Here is a 20595-nt window from a genome sequence, read left to right as displayed (position 1 = left end):
GTTGTGTCATCTGCAAACTTAATGATGGCGTTGGAGTCGTGCCTGGCCGTGCAGTCATGAGTGAACAGGGAGTACAGGAGGGGACTGAGCACGCACCCCTGAGGGGCCCCCGTGTTGAGGATTAGTGTGGCGGATGTGTTGTTACCTACCCTTACCACCTGGGGGGCGGCCCATCAGGAAGTCGAGGATCCAGTTGCAGAGGGAGGTGTTTAGTCTCAGGGTCCTTAGCTTAGTGATGAGCTTTGAGGGCACTATGGTGTTGAACGTTGAGCTGTAGTCAATGAATAGCATTCTCACATATAGGTGTTTCTTTTGTCCAGGTGTGAAAGGGCAGTGTGGATTGCAGTAGAGATTGCATCATCTGTGGATCTGTTGGTGCGGTATACAAATTGGAAAGGGTCTAGGGTTTCTGGGATAATGTTGTTGATGTGAGCCATGACTAGAGGTTGACCGATTAATCGTAATGGCCGATTAATTAGGGCCAATTTCAAGTTTTCATAACAATCGGTAACCTGCGTTTTTGGACGCGGATTACATTGCACTCCACGAGGAGACTGCGTGGCAGGCTGACTACTTGCTATGCGAGTGCAGCAAGGAGCCAAGGTAAGGTGCTAGCTAGCATTAAACGTATCTTATAAAAAACAATCAATCTTAACATAATCACTAGTTAACTACACATGTTTTTTTATTTTTTTATTTTTTTTATCCCATTTTCTCCCCAATTTTTCGTGGTATCCAATCGCTAGTAATTACTACCTTGTCTCATCGCTACAACTCCCGTACGGGCTCGGGAGAGACGAAGGTCGAAAGCCATGCGTCCTCCGGAGCACAACCCAACCAGCCGTACTGCTTCTTAACACAGCGCGCCTCCAACCCGGAAGCCAGCCGCACCAATGTGTCGGAGGAAACACCGTGTACCTGGCCCCCCTTGGTTGGCGCGCACTGCGCCCGGCCCGCCACAGGAGTCGCTGGAGCGCGATGAGACAAGGATATCCCTACCGGCCAAACCCTCCCTACCCCGGACGACGCTATGCCAATTGTGCGTCGCCCCACGGACCTCCCGGTCGCGGCCGGCTGCGACAGAGCCTGGGCGCGAACCCAGAGACTCTGGTGGCGCAGTTAGCACTGCGATGCAGTGCCCTAGACCACTGCGCCACCCGGGAGGCCTAACTACACATGGTTGATGATACTACTAGTTTATCTAGCTTGTCCTGCGTTGCATATAATCGATGTGGTGCCTGTTAATTTATCATTGAATCATAGCCTACTTCGCCAAACGGTTATTTAACAAGTGCATTCGCGAAAAAGGCACTGTCGTTGCACCAATGTGTACCTAACCATAAACATCAACGCCTTTCTTAACATCAATACACAAATATATATTTTTAAACCTGCATATTTAGTTAATATTGCCTGCTAAAATTAATTTCTTTTAACTAGGGAAATTGTGTCACTTCTCTTGCGTTCTGTGCAACAGAGTCAGGCTATATGCAGCAGTTTGGGCCGCCTGGCTCGTTGCAAACTGTGTGAAGACCAACTTCGCCAAACGGGGGATGACTTAACAAAAGCGCATTTGCGAAAATAGCACAATCGTTAAACGAATGTACCTAACCATAAACATCAATGCCTTTTGTAAAATCAATACACAGAAGTATATATTTTTAAACCTGCATATTTAGCTAAAAGAAATCCAGGTTAGCAGGCAATATTAACCAGGTGAAATTGTGTCACTTCTCTTGCGTTCATTGCACGCAGAGTCAGGGTATATGCAACAGTTTGGGCCGCCTGGCTCGTTGCGAACTAATTTGCCAGAATTTTACTTCATTATGACATAACATTGAAGGTTGTACAATGTAACAGGAATATTTAGACTTATGGATGCCACCCGTTAGATAAAATACGGAACGGTTATTTTACGGAACGGTATTTCACTGAAAGAATAAACGTTTTGTTTTCGAAATGATAGTTTCCGGATTTGACCATATTAATAACCTAAGGCTCGTATTTCTGTGTGTTATTATGTTATAATTAAGTCTATGATTTGATATTTGATAGAGCAGTCTGACTGAGCGGTGGTAGTCAGCAGCATGCTCGTAAGCATTCATTCAAGCAGCACTTTCGTGCGTTTGCCAGCAGCTCTTCCCTGTGCTTCAAGCATTGAGCTGTTTATGACTTCAAGCCTATCAACTCCCGGGATTAGGCTGGTGTAACCGATGTGAAATGGCTAGCTAGTTAGCGGGGTGCGCGCTAATAGCGTTTCAATCGGTGACGTAACTCACTCTGAGACCTTGAAGTAGTTGTTCCCCTTGCTCTGCAAGGGCCGCAGCTTTTGTTGAGCGATGGGTAACGATGCTTCGAGGGTGACTGTTGTCGATGTGTTCCTGGTTCGAGCCCAGGTAGGGGCGAGGAGAGGGACGGTAGCTATACTGTTACACTGACAATACTAAAGTGTCTATAAGAACATCCAATAGTCAAAGGTATATGAAATACAAATGGTATAGAGAGAAATATTCCTATAATAACTACAACCTAAAACTTCTTACCTGGGAATATTGAAGACTCATGTTAAAAGGAACCACCAGCTTTCATATGTTCTCATGTTCTGAGCAAGGAACTTAAACGTTAGCTTTTTTACATGGCACATATTGCACTTTTACTTTCTTCTCCAACACTTTGTTTTTGCATTATTTAAACCAAATTGAACGTTTCATTATTTATTTGAGGGTAAAATGATTTTATTGATGTATTATATTAAGTTAAAATAAGTGTTCATTCAGTATTGTTGTAATTGTCATTATTACAAATAAAATAAAAAAATCGGCCAATTAATCGGTAGCAGCTTTTTTGGCCCTCTAATAATCGGTATCGGTATGGGCGTTGAAAAATCATAATCGGTCGCCCTCTACTACAGACGCGAGTGCTACGGGTTGGTAGTCATTTAGCAGGTTACCTCAGTGTTCTTGGGCACAGGGACTATGGTTGTCTGCTTGACACATGTTGGTATTGCAGACTCAGACAGGGAGAGGTTGAAAATGTCAGTGAAGACACTTACCAGTTGGTCAGCGTATGCTTGGAGTACACGTTCTGGTAAACCGTCTGGCCCTGCGGCCTTGTGAATGTTGACCTGTTTAAAAGTCTTACTCAAATTTGGTCCCTGGCCACTAGGAGCGCCGCCTCTGAATGAGCGTTTTCCTGTTTGCTTATGGTGGTATACAGCTTATTGAGTGTGGTTTTAGTGCCAGCATCAGTCTGTGGTGGTATGTAGACAGCTACGAAAAATACAGATGAAAACTCTCTAGGTAGATAGTGTGGTCTACAGATTATCGAGATACTCTTCCACAGGCAAGCAAAACCTTGAGACTTCTGTAGATATCGTGCACCAGCTGTTGTTTACATATATACATAGGCCCCCGTCCCGTGTCTTACCAGAGGCTGCTGTTCTATCCTGTCGATAGAGTGTATAACCCGCCAGCTGTATGTTCTTAATGTCGTCTTTCAGCCACGACTCGATGACACATAAGAAATTACAGTTTTTAATGTCCCGTTGGTAGGACATACGTGCTTTCAGTTCGTCTCATTTATTTTCCATTGATTGAACATTAGCTAACAGGACGGAAGGCAAAGGCAGGTTAGCCACTCGTTGCCTGATCCTCACAAGGCACCCTGATCTTTTGCCACGAAATCTCCGTTTCCTTCTCCAGCGAATGCGGGGGATCTGGGCCTGGACAGGTGCCTGTAGTACCTCCCTCCCGTCTGACTCATTGAAGAAAAACTCTTTGTCTAATCTGAGGTGAGTAATCGCAGAAGCTCTTTTCGGTCATAAGAGATGGTAGCACCAACATTATGTACAAAACAAGTTACGAACAATGCGAAAAAACAAACAAAATAGCATGGTTGGTTAAGAGCCGATAAGACGACAGCCATCCACACTGGCGCCATCTTCATATTATGTGTAGATTGATGAGGAAAAAACAACTTCATCAATTTTAGAATAAGGCTGTAACCTAACAAAATGTGAAAAAAGTCAAGGTGTCTGAATACTTTCTGAATGTACTGTATGCTGCCCCCAGCCTCCCAGCACACCCTCCCCTCTGTACCCACATGCTTACAGCGCACATTTGGGAAAACATGCAGACAAATCATGGCCTTCAAAGCAAATCTATTTCAAAGAGATGTGTGGGACTTTAGACAAGGGGTTTATTTTGGGGTCTGTTTTAACTGTTGCAGTAATATTCAGCAGCTCAGCAGTTAACAGTGGAAAGAGCTCTTTATGATAATATATTTGGGGAAGAAAATAATGCTGTAAGCAGGAAATCACAAGGAGGATCGATAGATTTCAGAATTCAAAGCATGAAATAGCCTATACATATCTGGCTGCTAAAAGTTATACATACATCTATATTACAGGTGTATCAGAAATGTGTATTTTATACCATGCATAACCAAGCATTTATTTAATGTTGACTGAATTCAGCCACTCGACTATACTCTCTGTTAATGCATCTGGACAACCTCAAAGCAAAGCTCATCACATATTGTCTTTGGCTAAAAAAAAACTCAGTCAGGAACATCAGACAGGCTACAGTCCATTGACTTTGAAATCATACCGGGATGAGGGGATGGACAAAAGTTTCAATCAAACGCTGTTACAGTACATACTCTACACTGAGAGTACAAAACATTAATATTGAGTTGTACCCGCCATTTTGCCCTCAGAACACACTAAATTCGTCGGGGCATGGACTCTACAAGGTGTCGACTCTACAAGGTGTCTTGCCCATTCACCCTCTGAATGGTACACATACATGTACACAATCTCAATGTCTCAATTGTCTCGAAGCTGAACAATTTCACCTGGATTCACCTGGTCAGTCTATGTCATGGAAAGAGCATAATGTTTTGAACACTCTGTGAATATTATTCAGGACACATTTTGAACTAGTACATATACTGTATGTACAATAGGCTAAGAATAGGGTTAAAGTCCCCTCCTGTACTCCCTGTTCACTCATGACTGCACGGTCAGGCACGACTCCAACACCATTAAGTTTGCAGATGACACAACAGGGATCACCTGATCACCGACAACGATGAGACAGCCTATAGGGAGGAGGTCAGACACCTGACCGTGTGGTGCCAGGACAACAACCTCTCCCTCAACGTGATCAAGACAACGGAGATGATTGTGGACTACAGGAAAATGAGGACTGAGCACGCCCCCATTCTCATCGACAGGGCTGTAGTGGAGCAGGTTGAGAGCTTCAAGTTCCTTGGCGTCCACATCACCAACAAACTAACATGGTCCAAGCACACCAAGACAGTTGTGAAGAGGTCATGACAAAACCTATTCCCCCTCAGGAGACTGAAAAGATTTGACATGTGTCCTCAGATCCTTAAAAGGTTTTACAGCTGCACCATCAAGAGCATCCTGATGGGTTGCATCACTGCCTGGTATGGGAACTGCTTGGCCTCCGACCGCAAGGCACTACAGAGGATAGTGCGTATGGCCCAGTACATCACCGGGGCCAAGCTTCCTGTCATCCAGGACTTCTATACCAGTTGGTGTCAGAGAAAGCCCTAAAATTTGTCAAAGACTCTAGCCACCCTAGTCATAGACAGTTCTCTCTGCTACCGCACGGCAAGCAGTACCGGAGTGCCAAGTCTAGGACCAAGTGGCTTCTAAACAGCTTCTACCCCCAAGCCATATGACTCCTGAACAGCTAATCAAATGGCTAACCAGACTATTTGCATTGCCCCCCCCCCCCCCTCTACGCTGCTGATACTCTATTTTATTATCTATGCATACTCACTTAAATAACTCTACCTACATGTACATATTACCTCAATTACCTTGACACTGGTGCCCCCGCACATTGACTCTGTACCGGTACCCCCTGGATATATAGCCTCACTATTGTTATTTTACTGCTGTTCTTTAATTATTTGTTACTTTTATCTCTTACTTTTTTTAGGTATTTTCTTTAAACTGTATTGTTGGTTAAGGATTATTATTGGTTATGTGACAAATACAATTTGATTTGAAGGGGAATTGCAGTGCAAGAGCACAGGGACACTTGCCTGGGTGTTCTGTATTATAGCAGCTGTGGCAAGGTGGCTCAAGTGTGGAGTCAAAGTGAGCTCCCTGTATCTTTGTTTTTTTCTTCCTCTTCATGGGAATTTGGCTGTAATTACCTTTATCAGTTTGAAGAGGTCATTTATTTTGTTCTACCCCAGTAAATACATAACCTGAATATTATTCAGAGTAACTGTATCTAGTTGGACTGGGTGCAGCCCATGTGAATTCTTGAGTGGTTTATTAAGAACATGTTATTGGCTTGGAATATCTGCTGGATATAGGCTCAGAGAGCAGGCCAGTTATTGGAGAGAAAAACCCCAGTGAATTTCAAGTGATCCCCCTGTAGGCACTAATCAATAGGTTATTTCAGTCCCTCTTAGTGGGATTCACCGTCCCCATCGTCCATTTTGGCCAAACCAAATGATTTGAGTGAGAAATGAGGCCATTGTATGCCACTATATATGCTAATCATATTTATTAATGGCATTAGTAGTCTTTGACAACAGATGTATACTGTAGGCCTATAGTCAATAGGGAAAACCATTTACTTTGTGTGCATATCAAAATTGCTTGCCTTCCAACTATTTATGTGTAGGCTCTTTTTATGTGATTACCGATGCTTTCTGCTGATTAAGGGGAACTAAGGACAGGTCTTTGTTGAAAAAGAATGGTGTCTCTTTAGGAAAAGATGCACAGCTATTAGCCTAACACAAAAAAATTATATTAATCTTGGGAGCTTCTGATTGTGTGCCATTAATGCTGTGGTTTGCATGTCTGTCTGTCTGTCTGTCTGTCTGTCTGTCTGTCTGTCTGTCTGTCTGTCTGTCTGTCTGTCTGTCTGTCTGTCTGTCTGTCTGTCTGTCTGTCTGTCTGTCTACAGCCATATCTATGTCATTCCTGGGTTTACCTGGACACTCTCTCTTGGAATCCTGCTGGCTCAGATGGTCATTCAGCCAATCACGTCGCTACTGACCCTCCTGAAAGGCATCATGCTGATCATCACAGTAAGTGTGTTCCGTTTCAATAAGTCATCCTGGGATTCCGATCTACTGCACATTGTTGCTAATTATGTAAATCATAGTTTGCATTCAAAGAGAAACTGGATGTATTTTATTACAGGCATTTTTTTATCATAGGCTCAATTTCCCAAGATGACAATGTTGAACGATGCTGTATATGTTACAGTGTTTTATAGTGTAAAAGGGGTTTTGGATTCTGCTCAGTTTGTCCTTCCCATGTTTACGGCTATGCCTTAATTATTCTCATGAGGTGACTGCTTCATTAGATTACATAAAGAGTCATAAAGATGAATAGAAGTTCATCCACAGAGATGAAGGCAGGGAGATGACACAGCAGTCATAATGGGATGTAATGATTAAATAATAATGATTTCTGACATGTGATTTATTAGGCCAAAGAAACTCACAATGTGAGCACACCTTTATCTTTCAACCCCCGAGGTAAGAAAGGAATGAAATACACATTATTTATCTTAATGAAAATACCAGAGCCTGTGAGTGAAGTCTCGTACCCTCAGTAGTTGAATGCAAATACAGAAATGCAATAAAAACTCATATTAAAGTGCCACCTCTGAGAGATTGTGATGGATATTGTTGCAGAAGATTAGATGATTATATTACCTCCACAGGACCTTTGTTTGATATTGGCAAACTTAATATAATACCTGGAATATTTGATATCAATTAACAGTCACAGTCCTTGATCCTTCTCAGATTTACCCTAGTGGTTCATTTATGGTCTCACTCTGCCAGTGCCAGTCGCTGTTTAGTTGATTCTAGAAACATAAGCTACTGTAGTGTGAATATATCAGTGACACACTGTTCTGTGTTGATACTATGAATAACCACGCTCAGTCATTCATCAAACAGGGGAGTTGTCCTCTTGCCAGCTGACACCTAGGTACTTGACATTAGTTTTCATCCACGTCTCATCAGTGGACAAATAGGCCTCATCACTCACCTTCATTGATGTATTATCCTTGTCCGTGGCGTCTGGGCTTATCTGTAATTTAAACGCTTATCATTTGTGTGTGCCAGCTTTATGGGCTGCAGTAGTAGCCGCCCCAGTCTCCAGTTTGGTCACACTGTGAATCGCAGCACATCTAAGCAGCAGCTGGATCCATCCAGAGGCAGGCAACCCTCTTTCAGGGCCAGGCCCCACACTACATCAGCTAGAACCAAACCCCATTACATACTGGGAGACATATCTGATCTGACACTGTTGAATGAGGCACTACTGAAATGTGTTCCACACCTAAATGTACAACATCATTAAAATGTAATGGGCTTTTATTTTATTTCCCTGCCAGTAATAGAATCAAACAGTCAATGACCACACATTAACTTTAGTGATAATAGTTGTTTTTTGTTCACAATCCACCGATATGCACCCTCTCTCTCTCTCTCTCTCTCTCTCTCGTTCCAGTTCCTTGGGTAACACATAATCCACAGATACTCCTAGATCCTCTCCTATTGGGTCCTTCATCTCTGTTTCCAGTTCTGTAAGGCTGTAAGGGTCAGGAGTAATGTTAAACAGTCTGAGAAAGATGTGTGTCTGGCTGCCAAGCCTGCAATTGAAAATGCAAATGAGTTCGATGGCTGCCTGGAACTCATTAAGAGGAGACCGGGACAGGAAGTGTGTTAGCGGCTGGCCTGCTAATTGCCACCAGTCAGGGATTTACTGTTAAGGTTGGCTTGGCCGCCTTTAACTTCTACTGAAATGAATAATCTGATATATAGATCCATTAAAAATGCATATGGTTTCTTACTTGGATTTGGCTTCTGTTTAAATGTATTAATAATGCATAGGAAAAGTAAGACAATGGTCTGGCGTGCTAGTTAAAAAACCTATGCGGTCATAATTCAACAATTCTGCCGCTTTAAATAATCATCCGTAATGGATTTCCATCTTAGAGGCTGAGAGAATAGCGGCTCTCTCTAGGGTGGATGTAAAGCCACTCTGTCCCTGGTTGGCAGACCTAGATAAGGCTGCTGAAGGCAGGGTTATGAACGTTGAGGTTGATTACCCAGTCAGAATTCAAGGACGGCAATCAAGATTGCATGTTAAATAAATGACTGTAATGTTATTATGACTGCTGTTTGAGCTGACAGTGCAGTCATTACTGTCCTTTTTACTCTGTCTCTGTAGTCAGTCTTCTGTCACATTACATGCTGGGAGTTAGGATGCAAGTGGCATGGTAGATTTTTCACTTCATGCAGATGGCACAGGATCCCACTGTGTGTGTAACACGGGCGGGCGGCCATTCGATTTTTTCAGGTCAGTGATTCTCAATGTCAGAAACGGTGTCAAAAGCACTGCTGGAGATGTTCTAGTCCGTCGCTACTGTTGGCTTAGCCAGAACAATAACAGGATGCCACATGCCACAAGGTTGTGGTCTCTTAGCTTTGTATAATTATTGTTGAGTTATCTGACACAAAAATTACTCAAGGTGTTAGGAAATGGTGCAAACATAGTCCTTAGTGTTATTTTCTATCCTGTGTCCATGTATTTGCCCTATTGCTACATGCGTAGTAGAATGCCTAGTCTATACTAGCAATTTGAAAATGGTTAGTCTCATTCTGGATCTGTTTTTGATTAACATATTAACTTTATACTACACACACACTCTAAATCTTCGTTAGTGAGAAACACTTAGTTTCAAGTTATAGATATTCATTTACACAAAAAATTATGTGGACACCCCTTCAAATGAGTGGATTCGGCTATTTCAGCCATACCCGTTGCTGACAGGTGTATAAAATCGAGCACACAGCCGTGCAATCTAAAAGTCCTTAAACTTTTTATTAAACCACCCAAGTTTTTTGTCAGGACAGAATGTATTATTATGGAAAGTAAAAGTTTTATTGTCTCTGCCACTGGAAGCCAGAAATGCAACAGAAGTTTTGTTGTAGTTGCTGTGGAAGTTGTTGGTAATTGTTCTTATCTGATGGTACTATCTTGTCGACTCCCCTATCTACAGGAAGCTCTGCTAGATGCTTTTGTTGAATAGCTAAGAGCTGGAGTTTATCATCTCCGTCTCTCTCTTTTTATGTCATTAATGGTACCACAATGGTCCCAAAATATAGATTTCTACCTTGTGATGTTTTATTCATTCTGTGTGCAGCTTCACACCCACACTCAGTCACTCACAAACATACAGTGGTAATCTGTAAGGTTGTAACCTCATCATAACAATTCACTGGCAGACTGGTAAATCATTTTGCTTGGCTGTCACTGCTCGTAGGGGACCTGAAATCTCTTGGCCGTGTGGATGGCAGTATTCCTCTAATCAGAGAGAGTTGTTCCCAGTGTGTCTCACAATATCTGCCAAACTCTGATCAAATCTTGTATCTCATAAACAGGTAATCAAAGACGTTTTGCTAAGCATGTAAATGTCAACCTCGCTCTCATCCAAGAAGAGCGCCTTCAGCTATGGCAATTAAGCAAGCTACTGTGAGTTACAGTCTTTACAATGCATCCCATCTTTGAAAGTGAACATCAGTGGGCAAACTGCCATTTCCTTTTTGGTCATGGTGTTCCTGCGGAATTATTGTTTCAGATATAAACCAGAAAAAGCAACCACTGTAGATGCTTTCTCTACAAAGAGGCAGGTTTGATTAGTTTTAGTTTGCCTGTGCAGTGACCTTGTTCTCTCTATCTCATAGTGACATAGGGCTATTACACCACAACCTTCTGTTCCTATGCTGAACTTCTACATCTTAACCTCCGCTAGAGTTGTAGCTCCGGGACTGTGTGTGTGTGTGTGTGTGTGTGTGTGTGTGTGTGTGTGTGTGTGTGTGTGTGTGTGTGTGTGTGTGTGTGTGTGTGTGTGTGTGTGTGTGTGTGTGTGTGTGTGTGTGTGTGTGTGTGTGTGTGTGTGTGTGTGTGTGTGTGTGTGTGCATCACTGTGTGTTATCAAAGCAATCTAAAATCAATCTTTTCTATTTCTCTGTTGTTCCTCAAGGACAGAATAATATCCTTAAGGGAGTCATAAAAAGACAACTCACGAGAATGACTTTGTTATAGTTAAACCCATGCTCTGAGAATCCCTGATGTCCCCATGCATTCTAACAGTGGAGTACATTTGACTTTTGCACCTCTCTAATGCACATGTATTTGAATACAGTCTGGCATGTTGTCATATATTTTGTGTGATATATACTCTACTGCAGCTATATGTGAACTAAGCTATGTGTGGAATTTAAGGTAAGCATCTAACTATATGAAATATCAAAATATTTGCCATTATTTTGCTCATCACGTTTAATGCATTTAAAATAAAAGTTGCATTGTGAATCATATTTCGCTAGGTGCACTTGTCCTCCCTCTACACTCAGCACATACACTATATGTACAAAAGTATGTGGACACCCCTTCAAATTAATGGATTTGGCTATTTCAGCCACACCCGTCGCTGACACGTGTATAAAATTCGAGCACACCACCATGCAATCTCCATAGACAAACATTGGTAGTAGAATGGCCTTACTGAAGAGCTCAGTGACTTTCAACGTGGCACTGCCATAGGATCCCACCTTTCCAACAAGTCAGTTTGTCAAATTTCTGCCCTGCTAGAACTCCCACAGTCAACTGTAAGTGCTATTATTGTGAAGTGTAAACGTCTATGAGCAACAACCGCTCAACCGTTCATGCTAGGCCCCTTAGTTCCAGTGATGGGAAATCTTAACGCTACAGCATACAATGACATTCTAGACAATTCTGTCCTTCCAACTTTGTGGCAACAGTCTGGGGAAGGCCCTTTCCAGTTTCAGCATGACAATGCCCCCGTGCACAAAGCGAGCTCAATACAGAAATGGTTTGTCGAGATCGGTGTGGAAGAACTTTGACTCGGTGTGGAAGAACTTTGACACGCCAACACAAAGCCCTGACCACAACCCCATCGATTACCTTTGGGATGAATTGGAACTCCGACTGTGAGCCAGGCCTAATCGCCCAATAACAGTTCCCGACCTCATTGATGCTCTTGTGGCTGAATGGAAGCAAGTCCCCGCAGCAATGTTCCAACGTCTAGGGGAAAGCCTTCCCAGAAGAGTGGAGGCTGTTATAGCAGGAAAGGGGGGACCAAGTCCATCTGAATGCCCATGATTTTGGAATGAGATTTTCGACAAGCAGGTGTCCACATACTTTTGGTAAGTGAGTGGTGGATACTGGATATGGTATGAGACTATGAGTAAAGTGTAATTACATAAATCTCATCAGGCTCTTTTGTAATCTCTCTATGGAGTGTCACAATAACCGAGTAGGCGGCAGAGTTTCACCAACATGCCATGGCTCTTAAGTGACTGCAAAAAGTGTTCTCTCTCCACTGCTGACACAGTGGTTATGAACAATTACTGAAAAATGTGTCGGCTGACAATGAATAATGGATAGAGGCTCAGCGCTGACCTCCTTGTGAATTTGGCTGTAAATTGAATCTTTATGGGGGTCCCTAAAAAGCAACTCCGAAAATAACTTGGCATTGCGTTGCTGTCGCCAGTAGTATTTCTCTTTAAGCTGCTCACAGTCAACCCTGCTGAGTTGAGCTTTGCATCACTGATGAGCAGCTGAAAGGCCCTCCACCCATTTTGGATACATGCATTGTATATCTCCATTTTCACTGTTGTGGAACTAAGTTGAAGTTTATAGTTGACTACAGTTTTTACGTTAAACAGACATGAGTGATGAGAGACACAGCCACTGTACCTCTAAATCTTGTGTCAAACTCATTCCATGGAGAGCTGAAGTACACCCTTGTACACCATTGATTAGCCGATTTAATTAGGGCCAAATTCAAGTTTTCATAACAATCGGAAATCGGTATTTTTGGACACCGATTTGGCCGATTTAATTTTTTTTTATTACTTTATTGCATTCCACACTGCCCTTTCCCACCTGGACAACTGGAATACCTATGTGACAATGCTGTTCATTGACTACAGCTCAGCGTTCAACACCATAGTGCACTCAAAGATCATCACTGAGCTAAGGACCCTGGGACTAAACACCTCCCTCTGCAACTGGATCCTGGACTTCCTGACGGGCCGCCCCCAGGTGGTAAGGGTAGGTAACAACACATCTGCCACGCTGATCTTCAACACGGGGGCCCCTCAGGGGTGCATGCTCAGTCCCCTCCTGTACTCCCTGTTCACTCATGACTGCACGGCCAGGCACGACTACAACACCATTATTACGACACAACAGTGGTAGGCCTGATCACCGACAACGATGAGACAGTCTATAGGGAGGAGGTCAGAGACCTGGCTGTGTGGTGCCAGGACAACAACCCTCTCGCTCAACGTGATCAAGACAAAGGAGATGATTGTGGACTACAGGAAAAGGAGGACCGAGCACGCCCCCATTCTCATCGATGGGGCTGTAGTGGAGCTGGTTGAAAGCTCGGTCTCTGACCGCAAGACACTAGAGGGTAGTGCGTACGGCCCAGTACATCCCTGGGGGAAAGCTTCCTGCCATCCAGGACCTCTATACCAGGAAGTGTCAGAGGAAGGCCCTAAAAGTTGTCAATAACTCCAGCCACCCTAGTCATAGACTGTTCTCTCTGTTACCGCATGGCAAGCGGTACCGGAGCACCAAGTCTCGGTCCAAGAGGCTTCTAAACAGCTTCTACCCCCAAGCCATAATACTCCTGAACAGCTAATCAAAAGGCTACCCAGACTATTTGCATTGCACCCCCCCACCCACTTTTACGCTGCTGCTACTCTCTGTTATTATCTATGCATATTCACTTTGATAACTCTACCGACATGTACATATTTCCTCAATTATCTCGACTAACCAGTGCCCCCACACATTGATTCTATACCGGTACCCCTTGTATATAGCCTCACTATTGTTATTTTACTGCTGCTCTTTAATTATTTGTTACTTTTATTTGTTTTTTTTGTTTTGTTTTTTTATTACATTTTTTAAACTGCATTGTTGGTTAGGGCTTGTAAGTAAGCATTCACTGTAAGGGGTTACACCTGTTGTATTCGGCGCATGTGAAGAAAAACACTACTAAAGGACACCAATAAGAAGAGACTTGCTTGGGCCAAGAATAACAAGCAATGGACATTAGATCGATGTAAATCTGTCCTTTGGTCTGATGAGTCCAAATTTGAGATTTTTGGTTCCAACTGCCGTGTCTTTGTGAGACACAGAGTAGGTGAACGGATGATCTCGGCATGTGTGGTTCCCACCGTGAAGCATGGAGGAGGAGGTGTGATGATGTGCGGGTGCTTTGCTTGTGACACTGTTGGTGATTTATTTCGAATTCAAGGCACACTTAACCAGGATGTTTACCACAGCATTCTGCAGCGATACGACATCCCATCTGGTTTGCGCTTAGTGGGACTATCATTAGTTTTTCAACAGGATAATGACCCAACACACCTCCAGGCTGTATAGGGGCTATTTGACCAAGAAGGAGAGTGATGGAATGCTGCATCAGATGACCTGGCCTCCACAATCACCCGACCTCAACCCGATTGAGATGGTTCCTTATGAGTCGGACTGCAGAGTGAAGGAAAAGCAGCCAACAAGTACTCAGCATATGTGGGAACTTGTTCAAGACTGTTGGAAAAGCATTCCAGGTGATGCTGGTTGAGAGAATAAGAGTGATGCAGTGCTGCATCAGATGACCTGGCCTCCATGAGTGTGCAAAGCTGTCATCAAGGCAAATGTGGCTACTTTGAAGAATCTAAAATATATATACTTTTTTGGTTACAAAAGGATTCCTTACAGTATGTGTTATTTCATAGTTTTGATGTCTTCACTATTATCATACAATGTAGGAAATAGTAAAAAATTAAGAAAAGCCCTTGAATGTGTAGGTGCATCCAAACTTTTGACTGGTACTGTATATATACAGTTGAAGTCGGAAGATTACATATACCTTAGCCAAATACATTTACTCTCAGTTTTTCACAATTCCTGACATTCAATTCGAGTAAAAATTATCTGTCTTTGGTCAGTTACGATCACCACTTTATTTTAAGAATGTGAAATGTCAGAATAATAGTAGAGGGAATTATTTATGTCAGGGTTTATTTCTTTCATCACATTCCCAGTGGATCAGAAGTTTACATACACTCAATTAGTATTTGGTAGCATTGCCTTTAAATTCCTTAACTTGGGTCAAATGTTTCGGGTAGCCTTCCACAAGCTTCCCACAATAAGTTGGGTGAATTTTGGCCCATTCCTCCTGACAGAGCTGGTGTAACTTGAGTCAGGTTTGTAGGTCTCCTTGCTCACACATGCTTTTTCAGTTCTGCCCACACATTTTCTATAGGATTGAGGTCAGGGCATTGTGATGGCCACTCCAATACCTTGACTTTGTTGTCCTTAAGCCATTTTGCCACAAGTATGCTTGGGGTCATTGTTCATTTGGAAGACCCATTTGCGACCAAGCTTTAACTTCCTGACTGATGTCTTGAGATGTTGCTTCAATATATCCACATAATTTTCCCTTCTTCATGATGCCATCTATTTTGTGAAGTGCACCAGTCCCTCCTGCAGCAAAGCACCCCCACAACATGATGCTGCCACCCCCGTGCTTCACGGTTGGGATGGTGTTCTTTGGCTTGCAAGCATCCCCTTTTTCCTCCAAACGTAACGATGGTCATTATGGCCAAACAGTTCTATTTTTGTTTCATCAGTCCAGAGGACATTTCTCCAAAAAGTACAATCTTTGTCCCCATGTGCAGTTGCAAACCGTAGTCTAGTCTTTTTATGGCGGTTTTGGAGCAGTGGCTTCTTCCTTGCTGAGCGGCCTTCCAGGTTATGTCGATATAGGACTCGTTTTACTGTGGATATAGATACTTTTGTACCTGTTTCCTCCAGAAACTTCACAAGGCCCTTTGCTGTTGTTCTGGGATTGATTTGCACTTTTCGCACAAAAGTATGTTCATCTCTAGGAGACAGAACGTGTCTTCTTCCTGAGCAGTATGAAGGCTGTGTGGTCCCATGGTGTTTATACTTGCGTATTATTGTTTGTGCAGATGAATGTGGTGTTTGTAAATTGCTCCCCAGGATGAACTAGACTTGTGGAGGTCTACAATTTTTTTCTGAGGTCATGGCTGATTTCTTTTGATTTTCACATAATGTCAAGCAAAGAGGCACTGAGTTTGAAGGTAGGCCTTGAAATACATCCACAGGTGCACCTCCAATTGACTCAAATTATGTCAATTAGCCTATCAGAAGCTTCTCAAGCCATGACATAATTTTCTGGAATTTTCCAAACTGTTTAAAGGCACAGTCAACTTAGTGTATGTAAACTTCTGACCCACTGGAATTGTGATACAGTGAATTATAAGTGAAATAATCTGTCTGTAAACAATTGTTGGAAAAATGACTTGTGTCATGCACAAAGTAGATGTCCCAACCGACTTGCCAAAACTATAGTTTGTTAACAAGAAAGTTGTGGAGTGGTTTAAAAACAAGTTTTAATGACTCCATCCTAATTGTATGTAAACTTCTGACTTCAACTGTATATAAAGTATTTACAGTATTTATTATATAACGGCACAATCATTTGGTATTTTTTGGGCTCGGGCTCATTAAATGTATTTAATGTATGGCTCATCAGGCTCAGGTAGCATCAGCCTTGAATTTTCTATCTGTCAAGGGGTGTACTCGAGGCGAAGTCAGGTGCAGGAGAGCAGAGTAATGTTAACAGGCGCACTTTTATTTTCATTCCAAAAACGAGAGCACTTCATAAATCAAACGCGCTCAAAACACGGAACATAACAAAAGTAAAGCGCGTAATAAGACGCCACAATAACATGAAACAATTACACACAAATGCATGATGGGAAACAGAGGGTTAAATACAAGTAGATTGATTGGGGAAATGAAAACCAGGTGTGTATGGAACAAGACAAGACAAATGGATATATGAAAAATGGAGCGGCGATTGCTAGAAAGCCGGTGACGTCGATCGCCGAACACCTCCCGAACAAGGAGAGGAGCCGACTTCGGCGGAAGTCGTGACACTATCAAAGCTCGAGTCAATTCCAAACATAGGCCTATTTATATGCTTTATAATACTTTTAAATGACACTTCTGGTTTTGGCTGGAAATTCCTGAGTTACCTGGGAGAAAAGTTATTTATTCTCAAGATGGAACATTTGTAAAATACTAGGAAAATATTCAACCCTAGTAGAGGCATGGTGTAGGAATAGCATGGAAAGGATGGATGCAAACGTCATGAAGACCGAGAACTAATATCAATCTCCTTTTAGCCTAAACTAAATAGAGAATTGGCAACTTTGGTGATAAAATGTTAATAACAAATGAAAAATTGTCATGATGTTTAGTAATTAAAGTTTATTGGGAAACCCTAGGACAGGCGGTGTGAGGAATACTGTCGCCCAAGGAGTTCTATGGACACTTTGATTGATTTTACAGAGACAAAAGGGGATGTAAGCATAATGAATAGTGTGGTTATGGAGACAGATTCTGTCTTGTGTTAAGAAAATGGCCTTTTACTTCACATTAGGCCTAGGCGTATGCGAGCGAGCGTCTGCCTGCCTGTGTGTGCATGCACGTGTACTGCATTAATCAGTGTGTATGCGTGGTTGTGTGTTTTCCTACTGATGGATCTGTATATATCTCAGTGGTCTTGTATTAGTTTCCTATTGATATCCACTCTTTCTGAAGTTGACATGAAGGGGTCTCATCTCCCCTGATACTGCCCCTGCTGAGAGCTTCTTCAGGTATCTATTCCAAACAGATCAATGTCTGGAGACCAAGGCTTCTATTGTGGCATTTCATCTTAGGACACTTCTTCATCTTGATTGACAACCTTGATCAAATATTAACTCCAAAAATGAATTGTTTGGAAAATACTCCTCTCTATGGACTTAGAGGAGAGACACTGTCAAGTTCTTTCTGTGACCTCTGCAAGTTAAATGTAAGGTAACTGGGTTGAAATTAGTAATCAAGTGTGTATTTTACTTACATTTATTGTGCCAATTATCCTTGAGTAAACTTTGCTGACACTAGATTAATCAGAATGCTAAAAATATTCTGACACAGTCTCACTAGCACAGTGAGTGAGGCACTGAGGAGACCTTGGTTAAAATGTCATCTAAATGACAAATTGAATAGACTGGTATTCATGCAGGCAGTAACATGCCACAAATCAATTAATAGCCATGAAAAGCAGTTTTCTACAAAAGGCAGCTGTGATGCCCAATAATGTGTGGTTAATGAATAATGACACACCAGGAGAAAATACATTGATACACTGTAATAAGCGCTCAATTAAGTCATTTGAAATGAAGCAGCCTATTTACCAAATGTATCTGTTTCTGTTGAAATGGATCTCCTTCTCATATTTCCAGCAATAAATCGCAGACAGAATTTTATTGGGGGCAAATTATGCATGGGAAATCAAGTACAATTTTATAGTTTCATAGAATAATTAGTGTGACATTTATACTGCATAATTGTTAAAGATGTCAAACCTCTCCTCCAGTCTACTGCCATCATGACTTTGAGCATAAAGATTGCAGTCATACCTATGTTTCGGATACTTAGTGGGCAGATGAATGCTGTGTTTCAACAGTTTAGCTTGGCACGATTGAAAATTCTTTCACGGGGTGAAAAACAACACTTGTCTTGTGTGTGTGTGTGTGTGTGTGTGTGTGTGTGTGTGTGTGTGTGTGTGTGTGTGTGTGTGTGTGTGTGTGTGTGTGTGTGTGTGTGTGTGTGTGTGTGTGTGTGTGTGTGTGTGTGTTTTAGAGCATGGATTAAGGAAGAGCACAACCCTCTTTGTCATTTTCTCACTCCACTCACTACGGGGTGCAATGTGTGGGGGAGGGAAGTGGTCAGAGAATCGTGCTCTGTAGTCTAACATGCTGTTCTCCAGGACAGAGATGGGTTGATGAGAGATGCTTTTGCCTTGGCATATCAGCCCTCTCAGCTCTCCCATAAGTCTGCTTGGCTGCCTGGCCATGGCAGTGCCACCTTCCTCCTCCCCCTAACTTCCACTCTTCTCCACTCTCCTCCGTCTTATCCCTTGTGAAATGGATTCACTCAGTTCATCCCAAGGTCCCCTGTGTGCATTAGGAGATATAATGCCCCAGAATGGTCTCTGTTCCTTTTGGTGGGACTTGCTTTTTTGTGTGTGTTTGTATGTGTGTGTGTTTGGTTGGAATCGCTGTGGAAATTGCATTCTTCTCCCATGCATTGCATGAACAGCTGCAAGTGCAATTTTTTTTGTGGTTGCCGTTGAGTACTTCTACAGTATGCACAGTTGTGCTTTGTTCTCTGTGCCCAAGCTACCCCTTGTTGCATTACAGGCAAACAAGGAGAGATGGAGAGAGAGGTGGAGGGAGAGAGAGAGAGAGCAAGGGAGGAGGAGGAGGAAAGAGAGTTGGAGAGAGAGATGTTGCATTACAGGCGAATGAAGAGAGAAGTGGAGAGGGAGAGAGAGAGAGAGCGAGAGAGAGAGAGAGAGAGAGAGAGAGAGAGAGAGAGAGAGAGAGAGAGAGAGAGAGAGAGAGAGAGAGAGAGAGAGAGAGAGGGAGAGAGAGAGAGAGAGAGAGAGTGAGAGAGAGAGAGCGAGAGAGAGAGAGAGAGAGAGTGAGAGAGAGAGAGAGAGAGAGAGAGAGAGAGAGAGAGAGCCGGTGAGAGGGGTGTTAGATGGATACACTCAAACAAAGAGCAGGGACTGAGGGAACACTCTTTGTTTTGTAATGTGTGCTTTTATAGTTCATTTCTTCCCACACACCCTGGATTTCTGACAATGTCACATTGGGAGCAGGGTAATCACAGCTCTCGCCTGATATCTCCTCCATCACACAGTCCACTGAGGCTTTTTACAGGAGATGGAAAGGCACTTAAACCTATTTCTCTCTGGAGCTCAAAGAGACTTGGGCACCTAATGGAATCTTCTTCCCCCTAATCCAGGGCATTCTTCACATGTGCTTAAAAGCAAAATGTTTACTTGTGGACAATTGTTATCCCAGTTTAAGTGCCAGCTTTCTGTGAGCCCATGTAATTCACCTCTGTCAATATTCTTCACAGCCAAATGCCCTCGGTGAAGTATTTTACCCTCAAATAGTCTCATTTTCAGTTGGTATAAAGGCTTTAAGATGCTTTTCAAACAGTTTACTGCTTATTGGTCTATTTAACATCATGTAATTATTTTAATAGAATGGAATCAGCTTTGTTTTGTTATTTATGTTATAAATTCAATGGACTCTGTAGAGAGAATTCTCAGATGTGGTACACAGCCTCAGATGTGGTACACAGTCCTGGTTGCTGTGCCTTCAGAGCCTGTGACTCTCTGGGGCCAGGGTAGAAATCCCATTAACAGCATCTGTGCATCTTAGTGCCAACACCAGTACACACCAGTCCACTCTGTGGCCTCACCAGACTTGCATATTGCACCAAAGATACACATGAGCCAGGGCCAGGTGGACTTCATGCTCTCTCATACAAAAAAAATATTTATGGCCAAAGCAAAAGGGGAATAGTTCCTTCTCAAAGAAAGG

General features: G+C 42.7%; 1 protein-coding gene across 3 annotated transcripts in view; it reads left to right on the top strand.

Moving 5' to 3' along the window:
• The window catches only part of si:ch211-51h4.2 (uncharacterized), a 108559-nt gene that overhangs the window by 51485 nt on the left and 36479 nt on the right, over window positions 1–20595 (top strand). For all 3 annotated transcript variants that reach the window (XM_055861120.1, XM_055861121.1, XM_055861119.1), the window contains one exon: window positions 6957–7080. In XM_055861120.1, coding sequence (XP_055717095.1) covers window positions 6957–7080 — 124 coding nt within the window. The remainder of the gene's footprint in view (window positions 1–6956; window positions 7081–20595) is intronic.

This window comes from Salvelinus fontinalis, chromosome 14 (genome assembly GCF_029448725.1).
Source record: "Salvelinus fontinalis isolate EN_2023a chromosome 14, ASM2944872v1, whole genome shotgun sequence".
Classification (NCBI taxonomy): Eukaryota; Metazoa; Chordata; class Actinopteri; order Salmoniformes; family Salmonidae; genus Salvelinus; species Salvelinus fontinalis.
This window is presented reverse-complemented; position numbering and strand designations above follow the sequence as displayed.